This window comes from Oncorhynchus mykiss, chromosome 13, assembly GCF_057628025.1.
Source record: "Oncorhynchus mykiss isolate SJ-2025 chromosome 13, ASM5762802v1, whole genome shotgun sequence".
NCBI lineage: Eukaryota > Metazoa > Chordata > Actinopteri > Salmoniformes > Salmonidae > Oncorhynchus > Oncorhynchus mykiss.
Genome location: NC_143034.1, coordinates 58,291,301 through 58,305,346, shown reverse-complemented (window position 1 = coordinate 58,305,346; position 14,046 = coordinate 58,291,301). Strand labels below are relative to the sequence as shown.

Below are 14,046 nucleotides of genomic sequence, written 5' to 3'. Positions count from 1 at the left end.
TAATAATACAAGGCAACAACAACAATAAACGGAAGTTATAGGCTATTTATTACATCGGTTTGCCAGCTCCAGATAGACTACACAAGTGGCACAAATTGATTTACAATGACTCCAGTGATATCATTTCAACATAGTTATTGTATCAAATGGTAGGCTACAGTAGCCTACATAGGCATATAAATTAATAGGCTACTTGATTTATTTAACTAGACAAGTCAGTTAAGAACTAATTCCTAAATACCACTACGGTCTACCGGGGAACTGCATTGTTCAGGGGCAGAAAGACAGATTTTTACTGTCAGCTCTAGGATTCGATCCAGCAACCTTTCAGTTACTGGCCCAGTGCTCTAACCACATTTAATGTCCGTTTTATTGTCGACTTTTTTCCCATAACAGAAGCATGTGAGGGAGTTCTATAACTTCTATTTCAAAATTCTACTGCGCATAAAAGCTTATTTAACTAAATGTTTTTTTTAGGGTGTAGATCTTTAATATTGCAGATAGATTGTAGTTTCTATCAATGTAATTGATGTAAAAGAGGGGTAAAAAATGCAAAAAAATAATAATAATAGATGCAGATAGACTGCATGACCTATTAACTAAAATATGGGTTCATGATTGTAATTAAACTTTGTCATAGATAGTTTGGTCAAATAGATGCAGCCTCCCGGGTGGCGCAGTGGTTAAGGGCGCTGTACTGCAGACCCCTAACCCGGGCGACGCTAGGCCAATTGTGCGTCGCCCCACGGACCTCCCGGTCGCGGCCGGTTACGACAGAGCCTGGGCGCGAACCCAGGACTCTGATGGCACAGCTGGCGCTGCAGTACAGCGCCCTTAACCACTGGCCCTATCTGCATCTATTTAACCAAACTATGACAAAGTTTAATTACAATCATGAACCCATATTTTAGTTAATAGGTCTAGCCTATGCCTATTGAAATGACTAGTCAATCTCCCAAATAGACCATTTACAGTGCCTTGCGAAAGTATTCGGCCCCCTTGAACTTTGCGACCTTTTGCCACATTTCAGGCTTCAAACATAAAGATATAAAACTGTATTTTTTTGTGAAGAATCAACAACAAGTGGGACACAATTATGAAGTGGAACAACATTTATTGGATATTTCAAACTTTTTTAACAAATCAAAAACTGAAATATTGGGCGTGCAAAATTATTCAGCCCCCTTAAGTTAATACTTTGTAGCGCCACCTTTTGCTGCGATTACAGCTGTAAGTCGCTTGGGGTATGTCTCTATCAGTTTTGCACATCGAGAGACTGAAATGTTTTCCCATTCCTCCTTGCAAAACAGCTCGAGCTCAGTGAGGTTGGATGGAGAGCATTTGTGAACAGCAGTTTTCAGTTCTTTCCACAGATTCTCGATTGGATTCAGGTCTGGACTTTGACTTGGCCATTCTAACACCTGGATATGTTTATTTTTGAACCATTCCATTGTAGATTTTGCATTCCTGTATTTGGCTCCATCCATCTTCCCATCAATTTTAACCATCTTCCCTGTCCCTGCTGAAGAAAAGCAGGCCCAAACCATGATGCTGTCACCACCATGTTTGACAGTGGGGATGGTGTGTTCAGCTGTGTTGCTTTTACGCCAAACATAACGTTTTGCATTGTTGCCAAAAAGTTCAATTTTGGTTTCATCTGACCAGAGCACCTTCTTCCACATGTTTGGTGTGTCTCCCAGGTGGCTTGTGGCAAACTTTAAACGACACTTTTTATGGATATCTTTAAGAAATGGCTTTCTTCTTGCCACTCTTCCATAAAGGCCAGATTTGTGCAATATACGACTGATTGTTGTCCTATGGACAGAGTCTCCCACCTCAGCTGTAGATCTCTGCAGTTCATCCAGAGTGATCATGGGCCTCTTGGCTGCATCTCTGATCAGTCTTCTCCTTGTATGAGCTGAAAGTTTAGAGGGACGGCCAGGTCTTGGTAGATTTGCAGTGGTCTGATACTCCTTCCATTTCAATATTATTGCTTGCACAGTGCTCCTTGGGATGTTTAAAGCTTGGGAAATCTTTTTGTATCCAAATCCGGCTTTAAACTTCTTCACAACAGTATCTCGGACCTGCCTGGTGTGTTCCTTGTTCTTCATGATGCTCTCTGTCATGTACTGTCATGTTGTCTTGTCTCTGTCCTTTCCCTTCACCCTGTCTCCCTCTGCTGGTCGTTGTTAGGTTACCTTTTCTCCCCCGCTTTCTCCCAGCTGTTCCTTGTCTCCTCTAACTACCCATTCACCCCGTTTCCCACCTGTTCCCTTTTTCCCTCTGATTAGGTCCCTATATCTCTCTCTGTTTCTGCTCCTGTCCTTGTCGGATTCTTGTTTGTTTGTGTCATTCATGCCTGAACCAGACTGTCGTCATGTTTGCTGTAACCTTGTCCTGTCCTGTCGGAATCTGCCGGTCTATCTGAGCCTACCTATGTTTGGTTATTAAAGAAGCTCTGTTTAAGTTAGTTCGCTTTTGGGTCCTCATTCACTCACCGTAACAGAAGAATCCGACCAGAATGGACCCAGCGACTTCGGATCCTCTCCACTCAGCCGTCGAGATCCAGGGAGCGATGCTAGGCAGACACAAGCAGGAATTGTCTGCTGCTCGACATGCCGTTGAGACCCTGGCCACCCAAGTCTCCAACCTCACAGAACAGGTTCACCATCTCCGCCTCGATCCACCGGCCACTTCCAGGGCTTTCGAATCTCCGGAGCCCAGAATCAATAACCCGCCGTGTTACTCTGGGGAGCCCACTGAATGCCGCTCGTTCCTCACCCAGTGTGATATTGTGTTTTCTCTCCAGCCCAACACTTACTCCAGGAGCACTGCTCGTGTCGCCTACGTCATATCTCTCCTTATTGGACGGGCTCGTGAGTGGGGCACGGCAATCTGGGAGGCAAGGGCTGAGTGTACTAACCAGTATCAAGACTTTAAGGAGGAGATGATACGGGTTTTTGATCGATCTGTTTTTGGGGAGGAGGCTTCCAGGGCCCTGTCTTCCCTATGTCAAGGCAATCGATCCATAACAGACTACTCTATTGAGTTTCGCACTCTTGCTGTCTCCAGTGGCTGGAACGAGCCGGCCTTGCTCGCTCGTCTTCTGGAGGGTTTCCGCGCAGAGGTAAAGGATGAGATTCTCTCCCGGGAGGTTCCTTCCAGCGTGGATTCCTTGATTGAACTCGCTATTCGCATTGAGCGACGGGTTGATCTTCGTCACCGAGCTCGTGGAAAGGAGCTCGCGCTCTCCGTCGCCTCCCTCTCCGCATCACTACCATCTTCCTCTGCCGGCTCGGGTGCTGAGCCCATGCAGCTGGGAGGTATCCGCATCTCGACTGAGGAGAGGGAACGGAGAATCACCAACCGCCTCTGTCTCTATTGCGGTTCCGCTGGTCATTTTGTCACTTCATGTCCAGTAAAAGGCCAGAGCTCGTCAGTAAGCGGAGGGCTACTGGTGAGCGCTACTACTCCTGTCTCTCCTTCAAGATCCTGCACTACCTTGTCGGTCCATCTACGCTGGACCGGTTCGTCAGCTTCCTGCAGTGCCTTAATAGACTCTGGGGCGGAGGGCTGTTTTATGGACGAGACCTGGGCTCGGGAACATGACATTCCTCTCAGACAGTTAAAGGAGCCCACGGCCTTGTTCGCCCTGGATGGTAGTCCTCTCCCCAGGATTCAGCGTGAGACGCTACCTTTAACCCTCACTGTTTCTGGTAATCATAGTGAAACCATTTCTTTTTTAATTTTTCGTTCACCTTTTACACCTGTTGTTTTGGGCCATCCCTGGCTAGTTTGTCATAATCCTTCCATTAATTGGTCTAGTAATTCTATCCTCTCCTGGAACGTCTCTTGTCATGTGAAATGTTTAATGTCTGCTATCCCTCCTGTTTCCTCTGTCTCTTCTTCACAGGAGGAGCCTGGTGATTTGACAGGGGTGCCGGAGGAATATCACGATCTGCGCACGGTGTTCAGTCGGTCCAGGGCCACCTCTCTTCCTCCACACCGGTCGTATGATTGTAGTATTGATCTCCTTCCGGGAACCACCCCCCCCGGGGTAGACTATACTCTCTGTCGGCTCCCGAACGTAAGGCTCTCGAAGATTATTTGTCTGTAGCTCTTGACGCAGGTACCATAGTCCCCTCCTCCTCTCCCGCCGGAGCGGGGTTTTTTTTTGTCAAGAAGAAGGACGGGTCTCTGCGCCCCTGCATAGATTATCGAGGGCTGAATGACATAACAGTGAAGAATCGTTATCCGCTTCCTCTTATGTCTTCAGCCTTCGAGATCCTGCAGGGAGCCAGGTTTTTCACTAAGTTGGACCTTCGTAACGCTTACCATCTCGTGCGCATCAGGGAGGGGGACGAGTGGAAGACGGCGTTTAACACTCCGTTAGGGCACTTTGAATACCGGGTTCTTCCTTTCGGCCTCGCTAACGCTCCAGCTGTCTTTCAGGCATTAGTCAATGATGTCCTGAGAGACATGCTGAACATCTTTGTTTTCGTTTACCTTGACGATATCCTGATTTTTTCACCGTCACTCCAGATTCATGTTCAGCACGTTCGACGTGTCCTCCAGCGCCTTTTAGAGAATTGTCTTTTTGTGAAGGCTGAGAAGTGCACTTTTCATGCCTCCTCCGTCACATTTCTCGGTTCTGTTATTTCCGCTGAAGGCATTAAGATGGATCCCGCTAAGGTCCAAGCTGTCATTGATTGGCCCGTCCCTAAGTCACGCGTCGAGCTGCAGCGCTTTCTCGGCTTCGCGAACTTCTATCGTCGTTTCATCCGTAATTTCGGTCAGGTGGCAGCTCCTCTCACAGCCCTTACTTCTGTCAAGACGTGCTTTAAGTGGTCCGTTTCCGCCCAGGGAGCTTTTGATCTCCTCAAGAATCGTTTTACATCCGCTCCTATCCTTGTTACACCTGACGTCTCTAGACAGTTCGTTGTCGAGGTTGACGCGTCAGAGGTGGGAGTGGGAGCCATCCTTTCTCAGCGCTCCCTCTCTGACGACAAGGTCCACCCATGCGCGTATTTTTCTCATCGCCTGTCGCCGTCGGAACGTAACTATGATGTGGGTAACCGCGAACTGCTCGCCATCCGGTTAGCCCTAGGCGAATGGCGACAGTGGTTGGAGGGGGCGACCGTTCCTTTTGTCGTTTGGACTGACCATAGGAACCTTGAGTACATCCGTTCTGCCAAACGACTTAATGCGCGTCAGGCGCGTTGGGCGCTGTTTTTCGCTCGTTTCGAGTTCGTGATTTCTTATCGTCCGGGCTCTAAGAACACCAAGCCTGATGCTTTGTCTCGTCTCTTCAGTTCTTCAGTAGCCTCCACTGACCCCGAGGGGATTCTCCCTGAGGGGCGTGTTGTCGGGTTGACTGTCTGGGGAATTGAGAGGCAGGTAAAGCAAGCACTCACTCAAACTCCGTCGCCGCGCGCTTGTCCTAGGAACCTTCTTTTCGTTCCCGTTCCTACTCGTCTGGCCGTTCTTCAGTGGGCTCACTCTGCCAAGTTAGCCGGCCACCCTGGCGTTCGGGGTACGCTTGCTTCCATTCGCCAGCGTTTCTGGTGGCCCACCCGGGAGCATGACACGCGTCGTTTCGTGGCTGCTTGTTCGGTCTGCGCGCAGACTAAGTCCGGTAACTCTCCTCCTGCCGGCCGTCTCAGGCCGCTTCCTATTCCCTCTCGACCGTGGTCTCACATCGCCTTAGATTTTGTCACCGGACTGCCTTCGTCAGCGGGGAAGACTGTTATTCTTACGGTTGTCGATAGGTTCTCTAAGGCGGCTCATTTCATTCCCCTTGCTAAGCTTCCTTCTGCTAAAGAGACGGCACAAATCATCATCGAGAATGTTTTCAGAATTCATGGCCTTCCGTCAGACGTCGTTTCGGACAGAGGTCCGCAATTCACGTCTCAATTTTGGAGGGAGTTTTGCCGTTTGATTGGGGCTTCCGTCAGTCTCTCTTCCGGCTTTCACCCCCAGTCTAACGGTCAAGCAGAACGGGCCAATCAGACTATTGGTCGCATCTTACGCAGTCTTTCTTTTCGCAACCCTGCGTCTTGGTCAGAACAGCTCCCCTGGGCAGAATACGCCCACAACTCGCTTCCTTCGTCTGCGACCGGGCTATCTCCTTTTCAGAGTAGCCTCGGGTACCAGCCTCCGTTGTTCTCATCTCAGCTCGCCGAGTCCAGCGTCCCCTCCGCTCAGGCTTTTGTCCAACGTTGCGAGCGCACCTGGAAGAGGGTCAGGTCTGCACTTTGCCGTTATAGGGCGCAGACTGTGAGAGCTGCTAATAAGCGTAGAACTAAGAGCCCTAGATATTGTCGCGGTCAGAGAGTTTGGCTCTCCACTCAGAACCTTCCCCTTAAGACGGCTTCTCGCAAGTTGACCCCGCGGTTCATTGGTCCATTCCGTATCTCTCAGGTCATTAATCCTGTCGCAGTGCGACTTCTTCTTCCGCGATATCTTCGTCGCGTCCACCCGGTCTTCCATGTCTCCTGTGTTAAGCCCGTTCTTCGCGCCCCCGCTCGTCTTCCCCCCCCCCCCCCATCCTTGTCGAGGGCGCACCTATCTACAGGGTCCGTAAAATCTTGGACATGCGTCCTCGGGGCCGTGGTCATCAGTACCTAGTTGACTGGGAGGGGTACGGTCCTGAGGAGAGGAGTTGGGTTCCCTCTCGGGACGTGCTGGACCGTGCGCTGATTGATGATTTCCTCCGTTGCCGCCAGGTTTCCTCCTCGAGTGCGTCAGGAGGCGCTCGGTGAGTGGGGGGGTACTGTCATGTACTGTCATGTTGTCTTGTCTCTGTCCTTTCCCTTCACCCTGTCTCCCTCTGCTGGTCGTTGTTAGGTTACCTTTTCTCCCCCGCTTTCTCCCAGCTGTTCCTTGTCTCCTCTAACTACCCATTCACCCCGTTTCCCACCTGTTCCCTTTTTCCCTCTGATTAGGTCCCTATATCTCTCTCTGTTTCTGCTCCTGTCCTTGTCGGATTCTTGTTTGTTTGTGTCATTCATGCCTGAACCAGACTGTCGTCATGTTTGCTGTAACCTTGTCCTGTCCTGTCGGAATCTGCCGGTCTATCTGAGCCTACCTATGTTTGGTTATTAAAGAAGCTCTGTTTAAGTTAGTTCGCTTTTGGGTCCTCATTCACTCACCGTAACACTCTCTGCGCTTTTAACGGACCTCTGAGACTATCACAGTGCAGGTGCATTTATACGGAGACTTGATTACACACAGGTGGATTGTATTTATCATCATTAGTCATTTAGGTCAACATTGGATCATTCAGAGATCCTCACTGAACTTCTGGAGAGAGTTTGCTGCACTGAAAGTAAAGGGGCTGAATAATTTTGCACGCCCAATTTTTCAGTTTTTGATTTGTTAAAAAAGTTTGAAATATCCAATAAATGTCGTTCCACTTCATGATTGTGTCCCACTTGTTGTTGATTCTTCACAAAAAAAATACAGTTTTATATATTTATGTTTGAAGCCTGAAATGTGGCAAAAGGTCGCAAAGTTCAAGGGGGCCGAATACTTTTGCAAGGCACTGTATAACGGTTTTTAGTCACAATGTCACAATTGCCAGAAAATTGCCTAACATTACAATTATTAATTCATCCGAGAGTTTCTAGCATAGAGATTTTGAGATCCTCTGTCCAACTTTCATCCCTCAAACTCTCCTGTTGGATTTATCTATAGTTATGCACATGGATGGTTCAAGCCTTGAATGCTGATTGGCTGAACATGTGGCATATCAGACCATATACCACAGGTATGACCAAATAATTGTTACTGTTCTAATTGCGTTGGTAACCCGTTTATAATATCAATAAGGCACCTCTGTGGTTTGTGGTATATAGCCGATATACCACGGCTAATTGCTGTATCCAGGCACTCCACGGTGTGTCGTGCGTAAAGAACAGCATTTAGCTGTTATAGCCTTCCTCACCTCCCCGGGCCGTATTGTTTAATCATAGCAGTCAAATTAGTTAAATCGTCATCCATTGATGGAAAATTATTTTAATGAGGGCGAATTATAATTTCTCTTGCGATATTTAAATTCCTTTATTAGTCCCTTTAGCTCTCAAGAATTTTGATGGCAACCCGAATTGTTCTTCTTACGTCGTTACAAATTATGCCGATATTTCTTCTTAATTTGCTCGATAATGTTACGCAAAAGTTTTTTTGGCCTAAATGTGGCAACTCCCCTTGCTGCAGAAAAAAAACCATGTTGGGCTAGTTGTGTGCGGGTTATGAATACCTGGCAACCGTAAAAAGTGGCGTTTATGTAGACGTAGATGGACGTAGATGGTGCGTTTTATGTTTGCCCAATTTGTGAAGAACATTTGCAATTCACACTCCGACCTGTGAAAGGCAGCAATACGCAACAAAGCGTGTAGTCTGCCAGAAAACTACACGAAGAAGAACAAGAGCAGCCCGTGTAAAAAACATTAACATCCGGCGGCATCATCACCTCTTCGTTTAGCTAGGTAGTTGTGCCTCGTATTTTATAGTTGTTCATTTCACACAGCGACAAAAATGCCAACACTATGTTCAGCATACAACTGCAAAAATCGCGGTCCGAAAGCTGATGTAGGATTTTTTAGGTACGTTTTACCGTCTTGCTCGAGAGAGACACGTTAACTCTATTAGCCTTGGTATATCAGCTATATACCAAGGCTACCAAGAGGTGCCTTATTGATTTTATAAACTGGTTACCAACGTAATTGAAACAGTAACAATTATTTGGTCATAACTGTGACGCCTACTATGGGGTACGGTAGCTAGCTATGGTATTGTTAGCTGAAGTAAAAGTTATAGCTAGCTAGTACAAATAACGTACGTGTGCAGGAGGAAACCTATGACAAAAAAGCTTAATTAGCTGGATTATATGTTCTGTTGCGATACTGTTCTCTTATAAATCTACAAATCATTTATGGATTTACTATTCATCATGTGATACTTTTGTGATACCAATTTGCTGGTGTATTAATGTTTCTGGTAACAGTTTCCCCAAAAATGACCCTGAAAGACGCAAGCGATGGATTATTAATATGAAGTGGAAAGACTGGAATCCGCAACACCACCACCGTGTGTGCTCCATTCACTTTGAAGACAAGTACATTTGCCGGATGGACAAACGTCAACGTCTCACGCCAGACGCAGTCCCGACCATTTTTGACTTCCCAGAGAACTTTCAAAAGAAGAAGGTACGCTGAAACCAAACATGTATCTAGTGAGATACATCCCAAAGTCAGAACTAACTACACAAATAATACGGTTTATGATAACTAGATGTACAATATTGTAAAGTGTGATTTAAATTAAATGTGTTCCTTCTACAGGCATCCATCCACCCACAGAGTAGAAGAGCCAGGGTAAGGCACTGGAAGAGGCTAACTCAGTGGCTGTATTTTGCATCACACATTGCACATTAGTGTCCATCTTGGTATTGCATTTGATGTAACTCAGCTATGTTTTCACTTGGTAAGTGAAGCATTGATATGTAAATTAATAGCCTACACATGTTTAAAGTACAATCGTCCACACAGTAATGGTGGTCATTATCTTTGTTTTTGGCATGCAGAGTGATGGGTTGCCAGAGAAGTATACTGCTGCCCATGCTGTTACAGTGGCTGAACCGGTCACAACACCAAGCCCCACCGTCACATCAGAGACGAGCAAGCCGGCTAAAGACAATGCTAAGTAAATAACCTTGTGAATTTAAGTGAAAGTTACATTTGCTCTTTTTGGAATGCACAATGTCACTGTAGAGCAGTATGGTTTCTACCTGTGTTCTAGTTCTTGCTTTTTCAATTGTCAACTTCTATTTTGACGGATCAGAGCTCCAGAAAAAGTTACCTCTTCAAGTTGGTATATCCATGTAGATGAAGAAATCCAAATGGCTGAATCCCTCCCAGGTTTCTTCCACAGTGATTACTGTCTACCACACGTGAGTGGCTCTAGGTGGTCTGATTGGACTGTTGCTTTGCCAGATATACAGGGATTATTTACTGGGTTTTTGCATTATGTAGACATTTAATAACATTTCCCTCATATTGATCTTTGCAGAGTATTCGCTGGGGATTCAAAGATGATGTTGCCCCGAAGGTAAGTTGTTTGCTCACTGGAATAACCTGTAGCGTATGCTATATACCAATAGCTTATGCTAAGAATTTGATAAACAATGCACTTTATTTTCAGGTGGCATGTGAGAACATGGAGTTCCAACTTCCACCTCTCAAGCACATAATAGAGGTAATGAAGGATGTGTAAACATTCAGTCTCTAATACAGGGTTAGGGATAGAGCCTCCAAGTTGATCATTGATTCATTGGCCTGTCTTTTTCTAATATGTCTCACTCTGGATCGAAAACCAATAAGAGTGTCATTAAAACAGTACTATACATTGTCTCCCATTCTTACCCAGATCACAGAGGCATGGGAGTGGCTGGGTATGGACATTAGAGGGCCACTGCCCCTAACACCGAACGGACACCAGTACGTTCTGACCTTGACAGACTTCTACTCCAAATGGGTGGAGGCCTTCCCCCTGAGAGGTTGTAGCTCTACTGAGGTAGCGCAGCATGTCGCTGAAGTCATCTCTCACTTTGGCTTCCCTTTTGGAATCCTTGTTCGACTAAAGAGGAAGTTTACCAGTAAGGTGAGGCAAAATATATTTTGTCACATACTTACTGTTACACATACCTTGCAACAATCTTGAGGTTAGTTCATATATGCACTAGCGGTCAATAGGTCCAGAGTGGTTCATTAGACAATCGTATGAGGTGTTTTTATATTTATTCATGTTTTAGATCAACCTTGCCTTAAACAGTCATCTGAAGCTGAGGGGGTTCTCTCTCTTATACCGTCATCGGCAAGTTGGATCACTGGATCTGGCCACACAGACCCTGATCAGCAGGTTTGTGTTTTAGACTCATTCCTTTGGTTGGTTTTTAATGTCATACTCAACTTTGACCATGGTGGCCTTCACCCCAACAGGATGGTGTCTGATCTTGTGAAGGACCATCCAGACAACTGGGATGTCTGCCTCCCTGCAAAGGTTTTCAGCCTGTGTTTCAAGGAGCACCCCAAGACCAAGCAGAGACCTTTCTCTCTGCTGTGCTGCAAAGGACCACAGCCGGTCACCACCCCTAGGGATCTGTCTGTAAGTTTACTCTGTAGTTATAGCTTAACTTTTATCATAATGGATTGAATTTCAATTGAATGGGTGTGTTTCTGCCTGTCCTTTTTATATTTCCTACAGTTCAGTCCTGCAGAGCTCAGAGAGAGTTCCTTTGCAATCCAGTCAAATCAAGAGGGTGGGCATGACACTGATCCGCAAGGTGAGCGCAATCCCTGTACAATACGACATATCTCACACTGTGGTGGTGGTTAAAGGGACACTTCAGGGTTTTGGGAACTTCCCCTGCTTCAGATGAACTTCTGGATATAATGTCTCTGTGTCCAGTATGATGGAAGTTAGTTAGTATTGGCTCACAAAACTGCCTCTAAGTAAAAAAGGAAATTGTAATGAGATTAAAAACCATAACGATGCTGTTTATAAGGAGTACAAGTAACGAATCAATGTGCAGGGGTACAAGGTAGTTGAGGTAATACAATATCTATTATACAGGTAAACACTCTTGGTAAATAGTATGGTCTACAGCTTATCGTGAGGCATAACTCAGGCGAGCAGAACCTCGAGACTTACTTAATATTAGAGATCGCGCACCAGCTGTTCACTTTCCTAAAGAGGTTTGAGAATAACTTTGTCAACATATCTATTGTTCAAGTGAGTATTTGGTGTGTTAACTGTTCTAAATTGTAATTGTCTTATGTTATGTTACTAGCATAATTGTAATTGGTTGATCATATTGTGTTTATCTGTTATTACAGACATCGTTGGCATTGAATCTGGAAAGGAAACAGCTGGAAAGAGCACTGTTACGAGGGTCTCCTTTTTAAGAAGCAACACAGAGAGTAACAACACTGACGGTAACACATATGGTAACCCAGACGGTAACCCGGACAGTCGCACGGAGGGTAACCCTGACGGTAGCACGGAGGGTAACCCCGACGGTAGCACGGAGGGTAACCCCGACGGTAGCACGGAGGGTAACCCCGACGGTAGCACGGAGGGTAACCCCGACGGTAGCACGGAGGGTAACCCCGACGGTAGCACGGAGGGTAACCCCGACGGTAGCACGGAGGGTAACACCAACAGTGAGCGATCCTCTGAAGAACATCATGCCATGGAAAACTGAATAATTGATTGGATGAGCGCTCTATCGGGGGTGTAGTTTTTATTTTTATCATTTTGATTAGAAACACTTGTCTTATGGTTGTTTGGCTGGTGTACTGGGTCATGATTGTTACACAGGAGGATGATAGGAGTTTATGAACCAACTGGATCAATTCAAAATCAGTCAAAACATAATGCATAGCAGCATAGATGATGGAATAGTGATAAGCTTATCCTAAAAGCAATGTCTTTATTTTTCACTGTAAACTTTATTTTTTTCTTCCAGTAAATGAATCCAAACATGCGTTATTGTAGTACATTATTGAAGTATAGACATTTTCACCTTACGTTATTGTAGCATATACTGTAGATATTTTCACCTTACCTGATCTTAGAAAAATCCACTTGAATGCTCCTCCAACTGGTAATTAGTAGTAGGAAACGTATCTATCGTCCCTGAGCTCTGACTTCTCCCACACGCTGACCTCTGACGTCACATACTAAGGAAATTACTTCCATAACAGCATTTTCGGCAGTTAAATGCAACAACATTATTTATAAAAAGCAATCTTGTTATTGTTTTTGAACACTTAATTGTTTACAATCATAGCTGTACTTTTTTTATGGTTGACGTAGTTTGTTGGCCATTAGCCAATCGGCGAGTTCAAAGCTTGTGAATGTATCTAACTGGGATTTACGACTTCACAACTGGTAAATACTACCTTCCCCAATTGGTTATGAACGCAGGATTATTGAAGGAATGTTTGTTTTATGCCTTGAATAAGAGACTGAACAATCTAAAAAACAAACATTTGTTTATACAAAGATACTTACATTATGAAGCATGCATTTATTATGGGTCCCTTCATTGTAGAGCATGCCGGTGTTGGAGCTTAACAAAATGTACAATTATGAAATATTCTCAAAACAAAGCTTGAGTTTTTACTTCACTGCACGGACAGCTGGGGTGTATTCAGTCCGCCGATTCTGTTGCAAAACGTTTTTTAAACGAAACAGAATTTACCTCAATTTTCCAATAGAATTTACCCGAATATGACCAATAAACTCTTGTTTTGGTACTTAATTGGTAAACATCTCGCCAACTTGTAGTTCTAAAACCCGGTAATGAGTTACCTCTAGTTGGGGAAATAATAGGGGTTTGGAATAACTGCCTAAAATAAGGTCTGAGGAGGTCTTATATATTTTGTAATATGAGATATCAGTCAGTTAACATTACCTTTATGAATTCATAAATGCACAGAAAGTGACGTAAACTGATGAAGATTATCTCAGAACAAAACGTTAGATTTCCTAAACCTGTGTTAACCACATACTTTATTATCGGCGTATATTCAAAACCGCCATTAATTTCCCAATAGGCTTTGGCTAACGAACCATGGCGGAGTTCGCAAAGATGGTTACCCCTTCTGCCTGTGGAGTGAGTTAATGCCTACAAAAATACGCCATTACTAGTTCTCTGAATACCCTCCGCTGTGGTATGGGAAGGATCAGAGATATTAGAGAAAGGAGATAGGAATCCTATTGTGTAATGAATGAGGCACGTATAACGACCCACCCAGCAGACTGTTGACCAATCGCGTTGACGTTGTCTTGTTTCGTCACGTTGTTGCTAAAATAATCGTCATAAAATCCCTTCCCAAAGTCAGGGTATGAGTAGAGAAACGTGCATTTTTTTCTCCAAAGAACGCGATGTCACGATTCCAGATAGCAAGTTAATTATCGCACATATCGGAAAATATTTGTAATGTTGTACTTCTTGTTGACAAAATGCAAGCTAATGTTGAG

At 45.1% G+C, this 14,046-nt stretch overlaps 1 protein-coding gene across 2 annotated transcripts; it reads left to right on the top strand.

The window, feature by feature from the left end:
- Positions 1–8,392: 8,392 nt before the first annotated feature.
- Positions 8,393–12,544, top strand: LOC110486672 (uncharacterized). 2 transcript variants are annotated; one of them, XM_021558442.3, is made up of 12 exons: positions 8,393–8,486; positions 9,005–9,206; positions 9,342–9,374; positions 9,584–9,702; positions 9,841–9,949; positions 10,069–10,107; positions 10,201–10,254; positions 10,426–10,659; positions 10,811–10,917; positions 10,998–11,163; positions 11,263–11,341; positions 11,895–12,544. In XM_021558442.3, the coding sequence occupies exons 2-12, from the start codon at positions 9,051–9,053 to the stop codon at positions 12,260–12,262; spliced, it is 1,464 nt and encodes a 487-aa protein (XP_021414117.3). In that variant the 5' UTR covers positions 8,393–8,486; positions 9,005–9,050; the 3' UTR covers positions 12,263–12,544. The 2 variants fall into 2 exon arrangements, with proteins under 2 accessions (XP_021414117.3, XP_021414116.3); XM_021558441.3 differs by having other exon boundaries at positions 8,395–8,603.
- Positions 12,545–14,046: the final 1,502 nt, after the last annotated feature.